Genomic DNA, 22,680 nt, shown 5'->3' with positions numbered 1-22,680 from the left:
ACGTCCAGCGGAGAGACAAAAAAAATTGTACAAAGCAATTTGGCCTCTATCGGTATACAATAGATGACCGCGAAGTCGCGTAACATACGTATGACGAATGATTGTGTGCCAGCTATGTTGAGAGAAAAGGGGGAGCGAACACTAATAATCATTGGAAGAAACAGGAGCGACTCTTTTCCGTATGCAATTATTAATTGACGTTATTCGCTGAACGATCTGCGTTCTATTAAGCAAAAATTGATTTCACGAGATGATTTTTTTTGTTATAACGATTTGAATGTTCTTGCATCACAGTGCAATGAGAAATTGAAAAATATTTTCCCAAGGATATATTTTTATATAGACCTAACATTTATAAATAGACATAATTATATTTTTAAAAAAACACAGTTATATAAAATATAGTAATTAAATGTTATTTGGAGCAAACTGAATTATTATAATTCAAGGACGCAAGATAATTGCAATTAATTAAAATTTATTAAATGTGACAAGCAAAATGTTCTTCTTGTCATATAGACGAACAAAGCAACAGGATTTTATCGTGCATAACGAACGAAGATTTCTAAATTAAATATTTCACGGTCAATTATCGATTGCCTGTTAAACTAGAATGGATGTATAACTATATGTAGAATCTTCTTTCATAAATCTAAAGAAATCAACGTCGTACAGCTCTCTATAGTTTCCGAAATAAAGATTTTTATATAAATAAATAGCAAATAGTCTAAATGTCATGTTTGAAAAAATCTGACATATAAATAACTTACTTGCACAATATTATTGCGCGAAAAGTACAAAAATGATAAGCAGAAAGTTTTAATTTTTATTAATGATTCGAAAATTTTTTATTAACAGATCGTACAAAGTATTTTCGATTAGTTCAAACGCACAAAATACTTGATGAAGTAATTATTTCGACAGGATGCATTGGCGGCAAGATAAGTTTAACTGATCAATCGATCGTCGAGAGACGGCGAGGAGAAAAGAGCTATACTAGAAACATTAACGCGAGGAACAAACAGACGAGACGTTACCGTTTCTGATAACAACTCCGGAAGATCGAGATGTCGGATCGTGGGCTTAAAGGCTTGGAGCGGGGTCGGAAGGATTTGATAACAGGTGGGGATGGTGACTTGTGCATTTACCGAAGGTGCTAGATCCAGCCGAGTTGGCATTCGTGAGCAACAGAATCCGAATCAACATCGGACGAGTGCTGCGGTCGGCCATCGTGTCATCATTTTGGATCATTCGTCGTCAAAATATCAAAAGAGAAGCAGCAGTCTAATTTTGGAAATCGTGGTCCGATTGTTGGTGATTACTTCTTTGTCTAAGAGAAAGCTAGACATTCAGAATATTGATCTATTTCATCAATATCTATTATCAGATAGATTTAGCGCAAAGCAAAGAGTGGAAGATTTAGAATCTTCTTCTTGACGAAATTAGGGGATTCTGATGTTGGGTGTAAACTGATTGAGACAAGGAGATAGAAGATTTGAAACGAACGGAGAAGTGAGACACATTTTGGCGGCGATGTTGGTTCGCGCGCCTTATACCTTATCTTTCGTTCTTGTGGTAAGAATTGTCTGCTTCTATCAAACTTATTTCATTACAATCTATCTAAAAGTTAACATAAATTTGAAATAATTTAAGAATATTTTTTTATCTCGTATAATTTATTTAATTTGTAAAAATTAATTAATATGATGAAACCATTTTGCATTATTTTTTTTGTGTAATTTCGATGTTTAATTTATTACAAACACATCTAAGAACATATTCAAAAGAAGATAGAGAGATTTATATTGTACTCTCTTTTAAAAAATTTTGTTTTCTTATGAAAAAAGTTTACATTTTTTTATGCAATATCTTTTATAAAAATTTGAACTTTATGAAAAAAGCTCTTTTTATAAAATAGCTGAATGTACAGAGTTTGCAACATATATATACATATGAAGAAGATACATATATAAATAAAAAAAGATTAATTAAATATTATGTTTACAATAGATTTCTTTCTTTATTTCGATAAATTAATTATAAAAGTTAGTTAATTTTCTCTCACTTTAATAAAATCATAAATACATCAGATGCACGCGATGGAAAAGCAACTAGATTCTTTGTTTGTCTCAGCGAATATTGCCGTCTTATCGTACATATATTTTATTACTCGATCATTCTCACTTTCGTGCCGGCGTACTGTGAGGTCATTTCGTTGGTTAATCTCGCGTGCCGAGATTATCGTCGGGCTTGCATGGATGGATCGGATCAATTGTGTGAAACTGGCATTTTCTAAATTAAATCATATGCATGATCGCGTCACCAGGCGATATTGAGCGTCTTCGCGAAACTTTCACATATATTTTGAGAAATTGTATTATGTATTTGCTCGTACAAATTTATAATTATTTGTACTTTAATTAAATTTACATCGTTAACATTGAAAGATATTTATTATAATATGTTTTCGATAATAATTTATCGACGAAATATTATATTTGTTCGATTAAAATAGGTGTGCAGTTGGTTTAGACATAATGCTGCGATTCCATTTCCCTCTCGTTCTTCAGATGCAAGTCGAGTATGTAATTTGTGATTAATGCATATTTCTATTTGTATATATCTATTTTTATTTCTGTAGTACACGTTTATAATTATTTTTATTTCTCATAATAACTCTGTTTTTACTTACTTGGTGTAAATATATTTTTTTTTATGTATTGGTCTATAGACACTTTATTCTTATATTGCATCTTAAATTCTTTTTTTATATGTATATGTTTTATATATTTTTATATATATTTTTATTTTTCTATTTCTTATTGTTTGACTGCTTGATTTATACTGCTTTAAATGAGGAAATTTGTGTCAAGTTTTGTTCTTTTTAGAGTAACTGGAAGAAATATTTCTTCAGAATATTTTTATATTTTTGTCGTCATCGATATATTTATAATTTTCTATTTCTTATAATTATATGTTTTAGTATAGCAGTTTCTACGTTATGTCTTTTATTGTGACTATTATTTTTATTAAACAATGCTTAATTGCAATGCTTTGATTAGAATTTATTTATTTATCGGCTCATAAATAATTTTTGTGAATAAATCTTCATTATTTCTTAATGAGACACATAATATTAATAAAATTATGCATTAATAAGATTTGTTATGGTGCACATATAAGTTTGTATATATAAATATATTTATATTTAAATTATTTTGTACATATTTTTTCAATTTTATATTATTAATTTTCTGTATCTAATTCTTTAGATACGGGATGCTATTAAAGATAAAGAAACAGATTCTCAAAGTTATGATATTACTTCGCAATCTCGTGCAAGGAAGCCGGAATCATCGGATGATTCATTTTACGATGATAGCGACAACGAAATTTATGAGTAAAGTATAATCTTAGTAAAATAAATCTATAATATAAAGCATATAATCTAAACTAATATTAAGATATAATTGGGAATAATGCGATAAAATAATAAATATAAGAAAATATATAATTAATTTGTTAATACAAAATATTACGATTGTCCGGATTATCACAGTCAATGATTCGATTTTTTATCTTTTTCTGCACAGCATAATAAAGAATCAAAATGTGAACCAAAACATGAATCAAAACGTGAACATGAATATCATCAATCGTGGGCGCAATCGTCATCGAGTCAAAGAGTTTCATAAACAAGGCAAACAGGAACAAACTTCTGAAAAGGAAACTCCTAGAAAGGAAGTTTCTAAGAAGATTACATCGCCATATAATTACTATAAATCGCTAGAAAACATTTCCGAGGAGAAACAATCAGCGAACTGCTCGAGCGGCAAAAAGGAAAATCAAAGGTACACGAGTAGCTTCGTCGGGAACGTAACGAATCATACGTTAAGCGTCGACAAGGAGTTTCACGAAGTGCTCGGCAATAATTCCAAAGCAAAAACGATCAGCAGTGTTCACGAGGACGAGGATATCACGTTGTGTTGGATCGAGACGACAACCATCAAAGAGAACAAGACCGTTCGACCGCCGAAGAGGCTGGTGATCCGCGAGTATACGATCTCCTTCGAGAATTCGGCGACTATACCGGATAAATATCTCGAATGCAAAAAGCTTGAGGGTGAATTAACAACGAATGACAAAGAGGTTGGCAAGACGATTTTATTCGAGGTTTTAGACGAGGACACCAAGGTCAGCAGGATAGTCAATTTCACTTCGATTAGTCATGTTGGTGACATTATTGTCTGGCAGCACAAAAAGGTAAAATGCGGGGTCGGTCCGGTAGTCAGTAAGAACATTATAGAGTGGAACGACGGTTCGAAGAATCCGAAGAAGAGAGTGGAAATCAAAGTTAGTCCCAAAATTAATAAATTAACGGCAAAGACTGAAGAAGAGCTCTGCACCTCTTCCGAGGAAGTTGAAAAGGACAATAGACATACCACTACTGAATCCTGTGCGGAGAGCGGCATTTGTGAAGTGACCACAAAGTCTGACAACATTTCAATCAAAAGTAGCGAAGAGATCACTGAATCATCAAAAAACGAAGGAAGCGGTGAAAGCGAGAGCGTAGAAGATCTTAGTCTGTCTATTGGTATCACGAAGCCACCGACGTCATCTAGTGAAGAAGTATTTAATAATACATTTAAAACACCTGTTGTAAGGAAAGGCATCTCGAACTGTGAAGAGGACTCGTCAGATTCAGCATGTACGACGCAAGAGAATATCACGCCTTCTTCATCTTCGGAAGAACGGTCCTCCGAATCAGGCGTGACGGAAGCACCTGTTCATAAGAAAACAAAAAAAGAGACTTCTAGCAAGAAAAAAGTACCGAAAATTTCTTCCGAATCAAGCGAGGAAGAAGTTTCTGATTTAGTTACTGAAGCGACAACTCTCCTCACACCCACGACAGAAATTCTAATAAAATCTTCGGAAGAGCTCGGACCTCAATCAATGGACGAAGAATCTGTTACAACTCTTGAACATCTCGATAATAGCACACCAGAAACGAGTACTACGACAAGCGTGACGGAAAATGAGAAGGAAGAAGAGTTCACGACGACCGAAGAAGATAAGGAATATACTTCTGTTGAGTTGACGAGCGAAGAATTAAATGAGATAGACCATGTTCTGTCAAGTATAAGTACAATAACTTCAAGTGAGATTAGTGCTGAGCAAGTTATTACGACCACAGCATCACCGTACGGATTCACCGAATTCGTGAAAGAATCCGAAAAAATTAACAAGAGTTTAAGCAAGTTATCTGAACTTTTAACCGGAAGTGTAACCACTCCGTCATTATTGACGTTTGAAAAAGTATCCAAGGAAAGCGGAATAATACCCGAAGAGGTATCGACAATTGGACTAAAGACTACAGAGAAAGGAGCAACTACTTCCACAACATCATCTACGAATATCAAGTCGACGGCCAGCAACAGGCTCGATTATTCGTGTGAGAACTCCGAGGATTGTTCATACGTCAGCAGTTCGGAATCTTGCGACGAATCAGAAAATTGCGGCAGTGCGACCACCGAGTCCTGCGAGTCGGGGATATGTTCCGAGGAGGAAACCGACGAGGATCGATCAAAGTCTGACGCGGTTCTTTTACGAACAAAAAGTCAATCTTCGGTCGTAACTGATTCGTCTGAAGAATCAGCAACGATCGAAATTCAGCACACGACTGTGGCAAGTATCGCAACGACTGTATTACCCGTTCAGGAGCCTGAGAACATTTCAACGATCGGCAGCGTGGACTCGCATCGAAGAAGCACGACTATAAGTACGCCGCAGCACAAATTGACCTTGAAAGTAAAGGTTCTTCTGGAACATATCAACGAGAAAAAGGAGAAGCACAACTTAGTCGAGGTTGAGAAGCATTTGTCATTGAACGAGAATTCAGCAGAAAACGATCATTCTGACTTTCTGAAAAAATTGAAATCCTTGAACGACTCTGTCAACAGGGAAACCTTAGGCGCGTTGCTAAATTGTACCAGCTTAGGCAATTTGACAAAGAAACCGAATCATATCAGTGTCACGCAGTCGAACCATCCTATTGATTATAGTTATGAAGAAATGGAACCTACGATATCTCCTTCTGCCTATGAAGAATTAATTTCAGAGCAGTCTACTTCTGGACGCGGCCTTGAAAACGAGGACTCCCAGTATCCTGATTACGATGAAGAGAACGAGGTATCACCTCGACGACGAAGACGCAGAAGTCTTGATGATAATAAAATAGGAGATTTAAGCGGACTCGATATTGCTAAAAAGAATCTCTCTGATAAGTCGTCGATTTCGGCTAATTCTTTAAACGCTTCAGAATTACAAAATAATTTGACGAACGAGACTATACATCCTTCCACGACGACAAGTAACCCCGAGCAGGAGACAAGTGCTGCATATATAGAGAATGAAAGAAATGTAACCAAAGAAGGAAATGAGAGCGTAACGTTTTCGACAATAAAAGACAACGATATTGATTCTTCAAGCACTTTGGGATATCAGGATGTTAATGCGACAAAAGAGATCATACAAATATCCACGACGACAAACAATCCTGAAGAGGAAACGAGCACAGTACGTACAGAAAATGGAAACGATACAACTACAGAAACCGTTTTAAGCACAGTAACTTCGGTAAAGGAGAACGTCGACAACGAGACGGGGATAGAAGTCGTGCGACAGACATTACCAGGGATACGGGAGGATGTTTCGGTCGGATTGCAGAACGTGGTGTCGGAATTGATGCATAATAACCTGACCTCCGTCAATAATATTAAGAAAATACTCCAAACAAATCTGCTAAATGTCATAGCGGATCCGAAAGATGACAGGATTCACTCGAGGGCAAGACGAGCGGTTGAGGAAGAGGTCGGACATTGGTCGAACGAAAGGATCATGGAGGCGCCGATGGGCGGCAGTCTTAGAACTTTCATCGAATTCACATTGTACAAAGTCCTTCCTTGAATAGATGTTTGGCAAGTCCAAGTTTTACTTTGGCGTTTAAAAAAAAAAAATTTAATATCACATAAAAGATATAATTTTGAAAGAAGCTGAAATCACACAGAAATTGTATTTTGTGTGTGTATAAATTTTTCATTGAGTCCTTTATTAATTCGATCATATATAAATTTATAAGAAAGACGTTCATAATCTACGTTTGTCTTTCAAAAGATATGACAGAAAATTAAATAAAATTATAATATAAAAGTATGCTTTTTATTTTCGAATAATGTATTTACAAATTTATATAATTAAAGAAATATAATATGTGCAACTAAGATTATAAAGAGAAAAAAATATCACATTTATCGATACAATTTATATATTTATTGAGATAATTTTCAATAAATCGCTTTAGCAATACGAATTTAATCAGTCAATTTATTTGGCTTTTGGTATCGGAGGAACATATATTTACAACGTTTAATAAATCTTTTAAGCGGGCGTTTGATTATCGCGCGAATGATTATAGCTCTTGCACGTTTATAACGTTCGAAAATAATTAATCGTGAACAATAGTAGCACAATTGCATTGACCGAATCGCGCCTATAATGGATCGTACTAACGAGGAATTGTTACGTACTTTTATTGTTTTCATTAAGTTGAAAATAATACAGCAGGTGATAAGTATGACTGTTAAACACACTCGATAATTAAAAGTCCGTTTATTATTTTTTCTATCAGTCTATAACATTTCTTTTATGTCGGAAATCTCTTTATGATTTATAATTATAAATAATTATACCATCGCGCCACATATATTCTTCTTTATCAGATCAAATGTATTATTATTTCGTGTAATATTTTTTAAATCAATTTTCTTTCCACCTTCTTCTCGATCCATATTACTTTTGCTATTTATTACAGTATATATTTGTTACAATTATAAGAAGATTATTTGGCAAGAATGACAATTCTACACTTTCATAAATTATTTAATAATTAATGTGATTTTTAAATCCGGCCAATAGAGCCAAGCACGAAAATTAATTCTAATTTTCCAGAACTGTATCTCTTGGTTTGAGATTACTAAGTTCCATCAATTGATGAATCAAACCAAGAGATACAGTTCTGGAAAATTAGAATTAATTTTCGTGCTTGGCTCTATTGGCCGGATTTAAAAATCACATTTATTATATACTGAGAGCCGTTAAAAATATTTCTTTATTTAATAATTGTTAAGATTATTACATAGTGATATGTTTTCATAAAATATTACACCTTCTATGCAGATTGTATTATGATTGTATTGATGTATTTGCATAATTTGATTGTGTTCCTGGACATACGTATTTCTGTGATGACACGCATTTCTCCGACGTCGGTTCGAACACTAGCGTATTCGGGCACGAGAGGTTGCCCATCATGGTGTAAGAGCTGCCATTCCAATAACACAGGTAATATTTCTTACAATTTGCGTCCTGTATCGGGAATCTGCCGTATCGAGAGCAGAGTGGAGTTTGCTGGCACGTAGTCGTATTCTTGGACACGCATCTGCCTTGGACAGGATCGAATATGGCAGAACTAGCGCATGACAATGTCACCAGTGTCAACCTTTCGCCGTTATCTATGCACATGTAATAATTTTGACACGTTCCATCGTAGATCTCGAAGAATCCTACCTCGGTGCAGTTAAATATCGTATTTTGAGCCTCGGCGACTTTGATTAGTCCGAAGCACAGAAAATACAAAAAGATGATTGAGAAACGTTCCATTATTACGTGTCATGTCGTGTCGATTCGATGTGACTGCGATCTAATTTATAATGTCGTCATTTATAACGATGAGGTTTAATTATACCGTCTGACGTACGCTCGTTTATTAGGGATTTAATTAGGATACCAATGCAAGTAGACATCTATATAATCTCAGTACACAGATAAAATGACGAGACCTTGGCATAAATTTGCGCACCTTATCTCTATTGAGTGTTATAAAACTCCAATCTAAATTTTATTGATTGATCTCTGTATGAATTTGATTCTTCAATATTTCTTTTTTTTTTTCCAATTATTTTTATCAATTTTAATATTATTTTCTAATTCAAGTAAAATAATTTATTGACTACACATGTATTAACACATTCAATTACTAATGCGATGCAATTGAAATGTCACATTATATATGTCCGATTGTATGTCGTTTGAAATCAAGACAGTACCTGGAGACCATCCCCAACGCTTCTTTTCAGGTGAAACGTTGGACGATTTACAATGCGCCGTTTTCAACTGGCGACGGCCTTACGACGAGGAAATCGAGGGTGAATCTACGGAATACAAAATCGCCAGAAAGCGGCGAGAAAGTCGCCCACCGGGTTTAACGTCCTGGCGCGTTATTATATTGCACGTTTCTATACGTGCTGGCGTTATGTGTCGATTATGTGCGCATATCCTGTATGTAATCATCGAATCAAAATAAGTTATTTCTACGCTTCATTTCCTATTCCGCTCTCTCATATCAAACATTTATTTATTTCGCATCTTGCTGTTAGAGAGTTTGAAAATCTCTAATATAATTATTTCTAATATAAAATATTAAAATTTAATAAAATATAATAAAATATAATAAAATATAATTTCAATTATTATATATATTTTTATATTAAATATATATAAAAAATAAAAGTACCTACATATATAATGTTACATGCTGAAAAATATTACGTGAAACTGTCGACCATCCGAACAAAGGAGCCATTATCTGGCATGATCGACATTCCAACCCTCGACTCCAGGTAGACTCTTGACGATATTTATTATCAGCACGGTCGAGGGACAGGTTTTCCGAGCAGGTAGAAAAATCCTCCGTTTTTCCTCCGTGGTCTCACAAAAAGGAAAAGAAATCGGCCGAATTGCATACGGAGGGATCCTTATTTCGGAGCGAGGGAAAGGTGCAACGGGAAGGAGAGAGAGGTGTCAGATAGGAAGGAGAGAAGCGCGAATGTATATAAGTGACTTGGACCGAATACGCTTCAATGGACTCTCTCTTTGACCCTGATCAAGTGCGCATCCTTCCTTCTATTTTCATATTTTCCCATCTCCCTTCCCACGCGTGGTCGGGCCGCGCGTTTCAGAGTCCTGCGTCCTTCCACTTCAACCTTCACCTTCTCGCGGCGAAGAACAGAATCGAGTTGCCGTGTCTGTCGGTCGCTCATTACGTGCTGTGATAATGCCACAAGGTTGAGAGCTAGTGGGAAGTAGATTAGTTCTAAAAAAAAAAAAAATTTGAACGAAGAGTGTGATTTTGGTTTTACGTCCTAACTGTGACATGTTCTTGACAAGAAGATCCTGACTGTGGGAGAAATGGATGCTCGAAGAGTGAGTAATACTATCAGTAAAAAATTGTTAATTATCGCCACTGTGTTTAGTAAGTAGTCGTAGAGTTATTATTGCTGTTAGATTAAATTTTTCGAATTTATGTGCAAAATATTTTATTAATTAATGTTGATAATATACATATATCAACAACTAGCTGCCAAATTGTTGTTAAATTATTATTACTAAATTTGATGTACATATTTAATAATGAAAACGAGAAGAGAGCAATATTTGCTTGCATTTATTATTAGTTAACAAATTAACAATAAACTAATTAACAAATTAATAAATTAATTGTACAGACATAATGAATAAGTCTTTTAATAGGCTGATAATTTTATTTTATACAGTAAAAATATATTCTGAAAATTTCAGGACTAGTAACAATAATGTAAAATATTCGTTATAAGACATATTATTTGTGGTATTATAAATTATTTCATCGCGATAAAATATAGTTTTTGACTGAAAATGCAAATTGCTATCTTTACGTTTCTAGGCCACTTTAGAGAATTTAATGATGGATTATTTTAATACGTCATAAGTCGACTATATATGCGATGTCGATAACGAGGCGAATCGTGTAGATTGCACGATTATAATATACATATATCGAGAGTCATGGGAGCCTTGACGACATAGAAAAGACGTGCGCCGCTTTCGAGTCTAATATATATATATTGCATATGGATGAAATAAAAGTGTACTCTTTGCATTTATATTAAACATTGTTTCATCAGTAAAACTCTAATATTCGCACATATATTTCGTACTATATACATGATTTACATTAGATTAGGGACTTATAATACTTTCAAGGAAATTTTGAAACACGAAAAATTAAACAAAAATAAAAAATAAGAAACAAAAATTATTATATAAATATATAGGTAAAATATTTTTCATCGAGAAAAATGATGCAGAGTAAGAAAGCAAAACATTCTACGTACGCGTAAAATTAAATATAAATATAAATAAATTTTTATATAAATAAATAAAATACAAATTTGTATATTCTATGGAAATAATCGAATTGTACCTATGATATATACATTGAAAAGTGAATTTTATTTATTACAAATTATTGATATTAGTAATCACAGGTTCTTTCTAACCCTGAAATTGATTTTCAATTAACTCGATTTCATAAATCGGCGGAGATCATCTCAGAGAGTCACGTTCTTTAATTAATCGGGAGAGCGGAGTAGTATGTTAATGCGCACGGCCGGCGTTTGTGTCTCGAGAGTCATGACTGATTTATGCACACCGCGAATCGTGCTCGTCTGAACGACGAAGACGTATGCCGCTTTCGAGACGAACGATCAAGCTGTTGTTTGGCACAACTCCAGTCGAAGAGGGAAACTCTTTCGGACGACCTAAATTTGTCGCTTTCCGTTTGCCCGTTTTATCTAGTCTCGATTTCCAAAAACGTGTACGGAAGCGCGAATATTTTGCAATTACACAGTATTTTATACATCTACTAAAGATAATTATACAAAATTTATTTCAAAATTAACCGGAAGTGAAGACACAGCATTATTTCTCGTCGGCTAAATCTGGAGTCAATTTTTTGTTAATAAAAATGTAGAGAGGCTAATAAAATTTGAGTTACGTGAATAAAAACTGAAAAGTTTTTTTTGCAAATTAAGTTATTGCAAATGTAAAAACAGAATAATTATTTGTTATTCTGAAATATTTATTACTCTTTAATAAAATTTTAATTTAAAGTTTAGGTTTAGGTTTAAGAGTTCTATTAAACGTTAAATTTTGATAGATGGTTTATTAAAAATAATATTCTTCTTTAAAGGGTTAAGGAAAAATTGATTTAAATAATCTGCCAATTATGAAATATTGTATACATTTATAGTATTATTTAGGAATCAAAATTTAAAGTATTTTTCAATACTTTTTATTCCTGTCAGTCATGTTGCTGATATCATTGCATGCAGTGACAGATTATATGTGTTTAAATTTTATCTGTAAATGTACTGATAACGAATGAAATATAGAAACGTGAGAAATTATTTAAAGAAGCAGGAAGAAGATTTTAGATCTTTTCATTTGTACGTGTTTTATCTATTCAACTTTAGTGAAGTGTCATTACTGATCTTTACGAACATGTGATATCTAAGCAAATACAAAACTATTTTTGTATTTCAGTTATGCATAACTAGTTTGTTTTAATACAATAGTATCTTATTTAAACGAGATTTTGCAAGGTTTCTCACTATCAATATTAAGAGCCGAAATAAATGTTTCACGGGTATTTACGAGTAACCTATATTATACTGCAATATTTATTTTATAATACAATGTGTGATATTGATTTGAACGAGCATAGCAAGAGTCGAGAAAGTTTAGCTAACAGAAATGTTTGCATTGACAAAATAAAGGTGAAGTTTTCTTCCGTTTGTTAGGTACATTCTTTCCTTGTCAATAATTTTCTTTACTAATTTTAATAATTTTATTTTTAACTCTTATTGTTACGTATATATATATTTGTATTTTGCAAATATTTATGCAATCAAATTTTTTAAAATAAGAGAGCTAAGAGTATGATCAAAAGATTGATAATTCCAATTTATTTTGCGAACAAGACGATAATTCGATGGAAATAATTCTTGTTCTTTTCCCAAATTAATAGTTTTAATTAGTTATAATAAAACAATCAATTATTTCGATTACTTGCCCTAACAAAATCATACGAGAAGTGAATATAAATGACATATTTTTCCGACATTCGTCAAACTGGAGCAGAGAGCTCGCGATGTAAATACAATAGTTAACTCTCTCTGTTTCGACGCTCTTGTAATTGTCTTCTGCGGCATTGAAGTACCGTTAGGGCTCGTCTCTTTCTTCTTACGAGTTCTCCCGATTTTCACTCGACTATTCCCACGGGATGAGGCTCAGAAGAATTTAAACTCTGTCTTGAAAAGTGACAGCATAATATCATTATCCTTTTACAGTCTTGTCAGCATTGGACGTTATAGTTTCCAAATTATTTTACGAGGAAAAAAAACGAATACATACTCTTGAAAATATTTCAGAGGTATATAAATTTTCTTATATACGCATTCGCTTCATACTATTAATTTCGCCGTAATAATTATTGCGCTCTGTCAAAGAAATCTCCGCTGCTCGCGCACGTGGTCCACGTTGAATAACATCGAAAGTTTCGCCTTTGGATATATCGATCTCGTCGATGAACGATCTCGATTTCACAGGAGATACCTCGCATGTGACTGGAGGATTTCTCATAAACGCGATGACGGTTTCATTTCGGGTAACTTTATTCATCCCAGGCGATGGAGAGCGCAGCCTCATTATATCGGCACCGGTTCGTCTCGATTAGCGCTGACATTCATTTTCCGACAAACGCGCGTATGTCGCGTGGGACACGCACATTCATACATATATACATACGCAGTCGGATTACACGCGAGCGCGAGCGCACGTTACATCGTCTTCTCTCGCGCGTTGTAGGTCTCGACTCTCGTAATACCCACAGCCCACTTACCTACATTACTCGTCGTACGAATGTGTGCGTGGCAGCTTATACATCCACGACATCCAACGACGAGTTCATGAGCTCAGTGGCGTAATCAATTTTAATAATCGGTTGTTTTAGTAATGAATTTCTGCGGCAGCGTGAGACGCTCTTAATGAGAAAGCGCGCGAATGACCTCTGCGCGATTGCATCTTTGCCGGATTTTTTTTTTTTTTTTTTTTTTCGCAAATGACGTTTGTTGAAACTCTCGTTATCCACTTCTGCGTCTTTAATACAATGTTGATTATTATGACAATTGTTTGCATATTTATTAATACACACATTATTCTTTGTTACCAAAGGTAAATTGATGTGTAAGAAAAATTCTATTAATTCAAAAAGATATTTATGCATTTATTTTTCAATTTATTTTTAGTCAAGTGATGCCAAGAAGCTTACTATTTTGAGAGCGGAAGTTATGTCACTGAGATGCATCGTCGATTTTCAATGTCGTTACGCTGCTGCATGCAAACGCATTCGTATTCGTTCTCTCATCTCGCACCATCGTGTCGAGACCCCGCAATGTTGCGATCGAAATCGGGTATAATGTAGCAGCCAAATGGAATCATAATCTTTCATCCGAACGTGACGGTCGGAGAAAAGAATCGATATATTGGTTGTACTATGCTCGATAGTGCTCGAATCCGTTCGTCGTAAATAGTGGATCGTGGAACCCGTGTGCCAAATTGATGCTCTCGTCCAGATGTTCTCTCGTTCTGATGATCGCCAGCCGAGAAATCGGATATATCCGCTTCCTAGTAGATTTCGACCTGTTCTTCTATCCTTGATTCCATCCTTGACTTAAGATTGCGGAGTCACTATTATTCGCAATCCATGTTTGATTAATACCTGCCGGGTATCTGTAGCCTACTGACTTCTCTCATTAGCGTTTTTATCTTAGGAAATGGCGCTACACCATTTCACTTTGCTAGAGTTAAATTATTATATATACATATATATATATTTAAAAAAAAACATTTATAGAAACAGATTTACAGAATTCATGTAATTAATAAGAAATCTAATTAATTTACATGTCTTTGAAGAAAATTTTCTATTTGTACAAAATATCTCTTTCTCTCTCTCTCTCTCTCTCTCTCTCTCTTTCTTTGTAAGAGACGTGTAATTATTTTGATTCGCGTGTTACAATCCAGAAACCACTTTACGTCGAACACCTGTGAGCCGTAAACGCAACCGTCTATGCGATGCGTCGCGAATAGCATGTTGTAAGTAGACAGAAGATGCGCTCTCGTCGGAAGTAATTTGCATAATGCGCGTCTGTGTATGTTCGCAAAGCCGTAATGCATTATTAGAGGCGAGCCCGTATACGCCTCCTTATTTTTATGTGCAGGCACGTGTGTGTCGCCATTTTTTTTTCTATTTCTTCACTTTCCTACGCTTCCGGTTCGCTCGGGACAAACACGGTCACCCGCGACTACTCTCGTTCTCTCTCACGAGAAGCGCGACGCGGTGAAGGGCTCGTATATACGGGAGGAATTAGCACGTGGAGCACTTGCATTCAATTCACGTGGGAGAATCTCAGCATCTAATGCTTTGCAAGTGGGTGTTGCGAATCGCGACAGATTCTCGGCCTTTCTTCGACATTTCATTCGTTTTCCTCGCGACTTTCCGCGATAAAGGTTTCCTTGTACCAGTTTTCCACACTTGTCGCTCTTTTCCTGAGAGAATAATTCGCACATCGAATTTCGTTATATTATTATTTTTATAGTGTTTCTATTAAAATATATATTCTTTGCTTTATATTAGAATAATTATATAATATTATTCAATTATGCTATTGTATTTTGATATGCTACTCAAACGTTTGGGAGATTTCAAAGATTTAATTCGTAGTAATCCAGAACGCAAATATTACAGACAGTATAAATATTTTGAAATAAATCCATTACACGAAAGATTGAGGAATTATAATTAATTTTAAAATCGATTGAAAACGTACATTTAAATTTATATTTAAAGAGTACATTGGAAATGTCTTGTCTGTAATTATTAACTTAATTATTAAATAATGATTTTATATACATATAACCACGACTAAAGGAGTAATAGACGGAAGAAACTCTTCTAGAAGAAGCAATTCTATTGGAATTGAATCCATGGCACAGAATCATGACCTTACATCGCATTCTATGCCTTATGACCTCTCATCGGTAATGACTAGCTGACTTAGAATCTCTTCGAAAGAACGATGATTGCTGGGTTCTATGTCGGTTAAATAGGTCGAAGAGCCTCGGAATCTCGAACGACATTTACGCGTGCTTTTCACTCACTTAGAAAGCCAATTTTGAAATTAGTGGTACGTAGAGTGTCGGGCGAAATCTAATAACGTTTAGTTTAATAACGCTAAACAAGTGTGAAAACTAAGAATTACCAAGCGTATGCATTTGTAGCAGTTGTTGGAAATCACTTCAAACGCAACTGCCACCAATTGTTGGCTGTTTCGCGTAATGATATTTGCGGTACAGCGATATATTGTCCGTATCTTGTGTAAATTTTGTGCGTGATTTACGTGTAGCTAACGTAAAACGGGGTAATGAACTGCATCCAGGACTAAAGAGAGGAAAACCAAGTTCAACGAGGACTCCATTCTAAAATAACGAGGGAGAAGGCGTCTAGTTTCGCGCACGGCATACATAATTCTCGGTAGAATGATTCCCATGATGCGACCTAGTTTGTTCTACCGCACATTTATTTCCACCGTCGTGTCATTGATTGTTGCGGAAAGTGTATATAATAATACGTACAAGCTTTCATCGGTCAAATGATACCTGGAATATCGACAAGGAGAAAAGCAATTGTTAGTGTATGTCTAACAATTTTAATAATCAAATGATTTTGTCATTCTTATTTTCCTGTTGCTTTTATTATTTAGAAATAATTGTATAGAGAAAACTTCGACCACTAATAGATATTAATTATGTTGTTGCGAATAATTTGTAGATTTTTTCTCTCTTTTCTTCTACACAATATTATTTTCTTTAAATAAAATTACTATTCTTTATATAAATCCTTGTTTTTCTTATTGTAAAGCAATAATTTGATATTTCAGGCCTTGCCATTCTTACTGCTAGTGATCTGCGCAATCAGCGCGGCCTCTATCATCAGGAATGGCCGGGGTGACTCTAACAACATTCGACGTATTCGTAGAATCAATTTGAGCGAATACCTCGTTCCACCACCACCGCCGAGGTTTCATTCACCGAATAGAATTCCAAGATTGGTTAACCCTCAATCGACTGATACGCCAGGATACTTTGCGCAGCTAATGAATTGGTTCAATCCCTTCGCTTCCGGTTCTCCGTCAAAAGCATCACCGTTGTCACCACCACCACCACCACCACCACCACCACCAACACCCCTGCATGCCGAAACTTCGTATCCCCCACCGAACTTTATCCCACCTCCAGTTCCAGCAGGGATCTATGGCGATCCCTCTCCTGCAACTTATGATAAACCACCTCTTCCTTCATCTTCCCTCAACAATCACCCTGGATATCCCCCCTCGGATAAAGCCAAGAACTGCAATACTTGCAACAAAGTTCCCTGGATACCGATGCAGCACGGTGAATTTTCTCATCCGGGAGATGCTTCCTTCGCACTGCCGCCACCACCACCGCCGCCTCAATTATCATCATTAAATGGCGAATATCTGCCATCCAGAAACCGCGAAATACCTTACGACGCTCATCATGCTGCTTCGCAGGAAGTTAGAGCTCCAGATTTTTCTTTCGCGCCACCCATCGGTGGACAAGACGGATCCTTCATTAGCCCGCTGCCAAATCCACATCTGTATCCTGGAGCAATGCCACCGCTCTTCAAGGCGGAAAGCTTCAATTATCCTGGACAAGCCGTTACGGATAATAATTCGGAGTTACCGGAATATCTTAACGCACCGCCACCACCATCGTCTATTTCTGGAGATGTTGCATTGTCCACGGGAAATGACTCTTTTCCGGATACAGCGCAACTCAGTTTCAACGGTGGAACATCCGTTTATCCAGATCTTTCGAGTTATTCTAATCGAGGAGTTGTTCATCAAGAATTAAGATATACCAATCCCGACGCAGGCAATCCTGGCGTGAGCAACGGAGAGTTCGAGCATTATGCTCAGACTTATGATGCGCACGGTGATCTATCTTCTAGCGGCACTCAGGTGTCTCATGGTCATTCAGATCTTATACCAGACAAGGAAAGATTTGAATATACCGCAACGCAGAGTTCACTCGATTCCATAAGTCATCAAACATCGTTTGGCAATTCCGGGGTTCTAATCGATCAAAATCCTCCCAGCAGTTACGGAATTTCCGGTCGCGATCGAATACCGGGCAATTTCGAGCATCAATACAATGATTTGGCCTCCAGCGCCAACGTTGCTGAAGACTCTCGCGCACCTTTGCGTGCTACAGATGGATCTTCCACGAAGATTGTAGATTCAATACATTTTGAGGAGTCACTGTTGCTAGATTTCACGCACAAGGGTGAAAGTCGGACGGACTCGTCCTCGTTACCGCCGACCTCTAACGCGTTCACAGACTCTACGAATACCGAGACGACTACCGGGACGACTTTGGCACCTGACGATGAGATTTTTGGAACACATCACGCCGCTACTACAACGGAATCTTACTTTTCTACGGATCGCTTCCAGACAGCCAATTTTGTGACACCCTCAGAGGAGTCAAAGATCAACGACAGTGCGATACAAGGCTCCAATGGAAATGTTTATGATTATAAGGCTCTTCGGGGGCAAGACGTTTCCTATATTCCGCCATCTGATCAGGTTGGATATTTATGGTCGAGTGTCGCATCGACGACTTCAAGGAATAAAGAGAGCGGAGGGCTTTGGGGCACTCTGAATTCTGTGTTGAATCCTTACGACGATGTAGCGGAGGAAACATTGAATCAAAGTGTTAATATTAAATCGAAAGACGCGAATAAGACATCCACAAAACAGCAAGGCGCGAAGAGGAATAAAAAGGTGATACGATTGAATAAAAGAACACGTCTTCAAAAATTATGTTGATAAGTATTATAATTTAATCTTTTGTGATTATAAATTCAGGTACAGCTCATTATTCCCTACACGTCACAGTACACACCACTTCCGTTCCATTCATCACACGAACGAGAACACGAGCAAAAGTCTTTGCATGTCGCGACTGAATCTAATCACGACACGTATTTTGGCGAAGAATCAAGGAACAGTATTAAAGTGACCAGTCCTCCGAATTCTTCGTATACTTGGCCGACTACTTCGGCATTATTGGAAGATATTACTAGGAAAGTTGGTACTAAAGTGAACAATTCTATAGACGTACATAAATTGCAAAAGAATATTGATAATTGGACGATACAGGTACATGTCATATTATTTCAATAAATATATTTTTCTAAATAGATAAGATAGAATAATAGATCTAAAATTTTTAATCCAGTGTAATGTTGAATCTGTCAGAGTCAAATGTAACTAAATGATGAATCAATATAAAAAGATATAAGTTATAAACATTAATAAATAATATCTTTTTATTTCATTTTTTCTAATGCATCAAACATTGTGATAAAAAATTTTATTACCTGTCAAAAGATTTTTTTTAAGCATAAATTTTCAACGAATAGAACAATACTATTTCAATTTTACTCTTTATATATATATATATATATATATATATATATATATATAAATATTATATATAAGTTAAAAATATATCGTGTAATTGTGTGTGCATAAAAAATTTTTAAATTCTTTATCTTTTTTTAAATATTTTTTTCTTCTTTTATTATGCATCTCTTAGATTCAGCATTAATACTGGCGGGTTTAATTCTAGATTGAAAAAATAATTTTAATGATAAACTTTTGACAATGTAAAATCTATAATTAATGTCGAAAATTATAATAATGATTGTAGTATACAACGAGTACAATAGCGATAAATGTTTTTTTGTGTTCAATTTAGGAATATTCGAAGGGTACGACTGTTAGTACAGTATCGCCTAGTTCGGTCAATCCGTATCTTTTCCCTTCAAAGCAGATTCCTAATGAGTACTTGACGACCACCGAACCTGTTAATCATGGAGTCGGTCCTTACGACGATAATGTTAAAACCTTTACTCTGGCCGGATTCACTTTCAATGATCTAGACTACAAAGGTTTGGCCAGCAGCCGTGTAGAAGGACCGCGAGTACAAGTAATTAATCAAAATTTAAAGGAAACATTAATACAAAGAAATAATGTCTAATCTTTTTTCGACGTCTTCCGTTTAAGATGATACAGGTCGGAAATTCAAAGTCGACCGAGAGTTCTACCGACTCTTCTACCGCATCCACAAAGGACGTCACATGGCAGGGCTTCTCCGTGGATATTTCTCCAGTGAACAAGGAACGTGTCTACGTGGTGACGCCTCAGCCTATCATAACTACCCCTAAATCAAATTCTCCCGACAAGAAGAAAGAAAAAGCGGCGAAAGAAGCGGACAGAAACTCTAAAGCCTTGGTAACGGACACGAAGAAAATCAAGAAGAAGTCCAATACGTTCGAGTCGATCGAGAAAGCCTATCAAGTGCTACCTCAGGCTGTGAACAACTTGGCTGTGGCTTCTACGGGTCCAGATAGCGTTCCCTTGTGGGGTATCATGGAGCACGAGGAGTTTGCGTCGCTTGACGAAAGTGAACACGAGAACGAAGACAGTGAATCCCTTGAAGTTCCTGTGCTGTATGCTGGACATTCAAAGGTATATACGACTATATATTGTATATGCAACTTATAATTATATCCTTCATCTAAATTATTTTATCTGCCTGTTTTAATTTATTTTTTACTTTATGAAGTTATTTGCTTCTTAATATTTGACATGCTACAGACTTCTTTGCTAGAATTATTGTACTAACATTTCTTTTAAAACAAAATAGAGCACCGCTTTTAAATAATTAATCACTGATCTATTTTTATACCATCTATTTTTATGTCATTATATCACTAATCTATTTTTTAATCTTTATATTTACGGCAATTTAATTTCTTTGATAATAAATAGATATAGAATTAATATTTTTCATTAAAATTGTCATTTTAAATTATATAATCTGTAATTCTATTATTCTATTTAGAAAGTATTCTAGAAGTACATCTTTTGCAATTTTCTATCTTTTTGCACTTTTTTTTTGTCGTAGAGATATAAAAAAATATACTTTTATTTGCCGTGTGATTTTGATAAAACTTTTTAGACAATATTTAATTTTTTCGTTTTGTAGGTATCACGTGCCAGGCGATGACGCATCAATTGTGAAAAATGCTCAAAAAGGATTATTTGTGCATGTGCAGACAATATTGATGATATGTTTCAGTGAGCGATGAGTGATTGTGGACAGTTATTTTAAAACGGAGTTTTTTCACCACATTTCTACGAACTTTTTAACTTAATAATATTTAATGCAAACCGGGATGAATCCTCTCTCTATTTTGATTCTACGTATGTGCGTAAGTGATTATTGTGGCCAGTGTACCAGATAAATGTATTTTGTAATCCGAGCATGTGTAGCTTTATATGAGTTTTGTTATAAGTAATTCAATAAGTCAACAAACACAAGCAGAGAGACTAGGAGAAACTATAACAGCGCGGCATATATTTGCATTAAGTCATCATGATTGTTGTCCGCTATTAAAGTGGTTAGAAACCAAATATTTTAAATACAGAGAGAATGCCAATTTATACATAATTTGTAAATAAGCTACATAGTTTTAATAATTTTCATTTTGGTAATTCTCTCTTTTACAAGAGAACTATACTGTTTTTTTGGCGGTTCAATCATATTTACGTTACTTGGATTAACATAAAAAAATAAGGAATATGTCATAATCTTTTTTATATTAAATTTTTGTATTTAGAAATTTGCTTTTTAATTATTTTAAAACGTGTTTTTGAATAATTCTTCCACAAAAATGTCGAAAAAAAAATCTTTTCATGATTTTCCTGTCTTTAATATTACATATCTAAATATCAAATTCAAATCTTTTAAAAGTAAAATCTGCTTAAAATTAATTGATAAGTGATGATTTTGTGACTTATTTGATTTTTTAAAATTTATTTAAAAGTTTACATATCTTTAATTGTTTCAACTGTTAGTATTAAGAAACTTGATACTGAGATATTTCCGTAGAAAGAGAAATAGATTTCAAGTTAGCCAAAGAATATATCAATTAAGCACTGATTCAGTAGTAGCGAGATATTTTGTATACATTGATCAATCAGATCAGTCTGTATTACACGAGTTTCTATACTTTTCTTTTAAGCGAACACGCTTTCGTTTTCCCTGAAGTGCTTTCGTCAATTCTGAAAACTAAATCAAGGTGAGTTTAAGGTCGATCTTCTCAGAGTCTATCGTGCATGTTAAAACTTTGCAATGCAAAAGTTTTCTCACATTCATACTTGGCTTAAAATAAACAATGTTTCATCGCGATATAAAAACAATAAATAATAGAAAATGAGAGAATAATAAACGTTGATTTATTGATAATCTAGTATCTGATTTATTAATATATAAAAACAAATAGTATATTTTTATTTCAATAACAAATTAAGAAAATATTTTTAATTTTTGCAAATTATATCGAAACGATATGTATTAAATATTATTTTAAATTTTTCTGCACAATGCAAAACACAATATTCTTGTGGTAACATGCTATCAATATATTAAACCTTATATAGTATAAGTTACTAAAAAAACGCAAACTTTCTCATTTTGATTTTAGAAAATTACAGGTGCGGTTCTTTGGAAATACAGTCGCGTTTA

General features: G+C 34.8%; 3 protein-coding genes and 1 long non-coding RNA gene across 11 annotated transcripts; 3 read left to right on the top strand and 1 right to left on the bottom strand.

The window, feature by feature from the left end:
* Positions 1-1,146: 1,146 nt before the first annotated feature.
* LOC145941637 (uncharacterized) lies at positions 1,147-7,835 on the top strand. 5 transcript variants are annotated; one of them, XM_083047827.1, is made up of 5 exons: positions 1,147-1,310; positions 1,388-1,575; positions 2,516-2,581; positions 3,273-3,400; positions 3,594-7,835. In XM_083047827.1, the coding sequence occupies exons 2-5, from the start codon at positions 1,534-1,536 to the stop codon at positions 6,964-6,966; spliced, it is 3,609 nt and encodes a 1,202-aa protein (XP_082903953.1). In that variant the 5' UTR covers positions 1,147-1,310; positions 1,388-1,533; the 3' UTR covers positions 6,967-7,835. The 5 variants fall into 5 exon arrangements, with proteins under 5 accessions (XP_082903953.1, XP_082903954.1, XP_082903955.1 ...); XM_083047828.1 differs by having other exon boundaries at positions 1,147-1,314; positions 1,447-1,575; XM_083047829.1 differs by having other exon boundaries at positions 1,147-1,314; positions 1,392-1,575.
* A 314-nt stretch (positions 7,836-8,149) lies between these two features.
* On the bottom strand, positions 8,150-8,747 carry LOC145941639 (uncharacterized). Its single transcript, XM_083047831.1, has one exon. The coding sequence runs from the start codon at positions 8,716-8,718 to the stop codon at positions 8,242-8,244; it is 477 nt and encodes a 158-aa protein (XP_082903957.1). The 5' UTR covers positions 8,719-8,747; the 3' UTR covers positions 8,150-8,241.
* A 1,253-nt stretch (positions 8,748-10,000) lies between these two features.
* Positions 10,001-21,753, top strand: LOC145941820 (uncharacterized). 3 transcript variants are annotated; one of them, XM_083048144.1, is made up of 6 exons: positions 10,001-10,320; positions 16,938-18,866; positions 18,951-19,244; positions 19,846-20,076; positions 20,154-20,618; positions 21,139-21,753. In XM_083048144.1, the coding sequence occupies exons 1-6, from the start codon at positions 10,306-10,308 to the stop codon at positions 21,157-21,159; spliced, it is 2,955 nt and encodes a 984-aa protein (XP_082904270.1). In that variant the 5' UTR covers positions 10,001-10,305; the 3' UTR covers positions 21,160-21,753. The 3 variants fall into 3 exon arrangements, with proteins under 3 accessions (XP_082904270.1, XP_082904268.1, XP_082904267.1); XM_083048142.1 differs by lacking the exon at positions 10,001-10,320 and adding an exon at positions 16,529-16,685; XM_083048141.1 differs by lacking the exon at positions 10,001-10,320 and adding an exon at positions 16,529-16,691.
* Positions 14,110-16,516, top strand: LOC145941821 (uncharacterized). 2 transcript variants are annotated; one of them, XR_014426222.1, is made up of 3 exons: positions 14,110-14,408; positions 15,022-15,093; positions 16,404-16,516. It is a non-coding gene; the product is annotated as an uncharacterized LOC145941821 (long non-coding RNA). The 2 variants fall into 2 exon arrangements; XR_014426223.1 differs by having other exon boundaries at positions 14,118-14,625.
* Positions 21,754-22,680: the final 927 nt, after the last annotated feature.

This window comes from Prenolepis imparis, unplaced genomic scaffold (assembly GCF_030444845.1).
Source record: "Prenolepis imparis isolate NDT839.2.m4 unplaced genomic scaffold, iyPreImpa1.0 SCAF_10, whole genome shotgun sequence".
In the NCBI taxonomy this organism is placed as follows: domain Eukaryota; kingdom Metazoa; phylum Arthropoda; class Insecta; order Hymenoptera; family Formicidae; genus Prenolepis; species Prenolepis imparis.
This window is presented reverse-complemented; position numbering and strand designations above follow the sequence as displayed.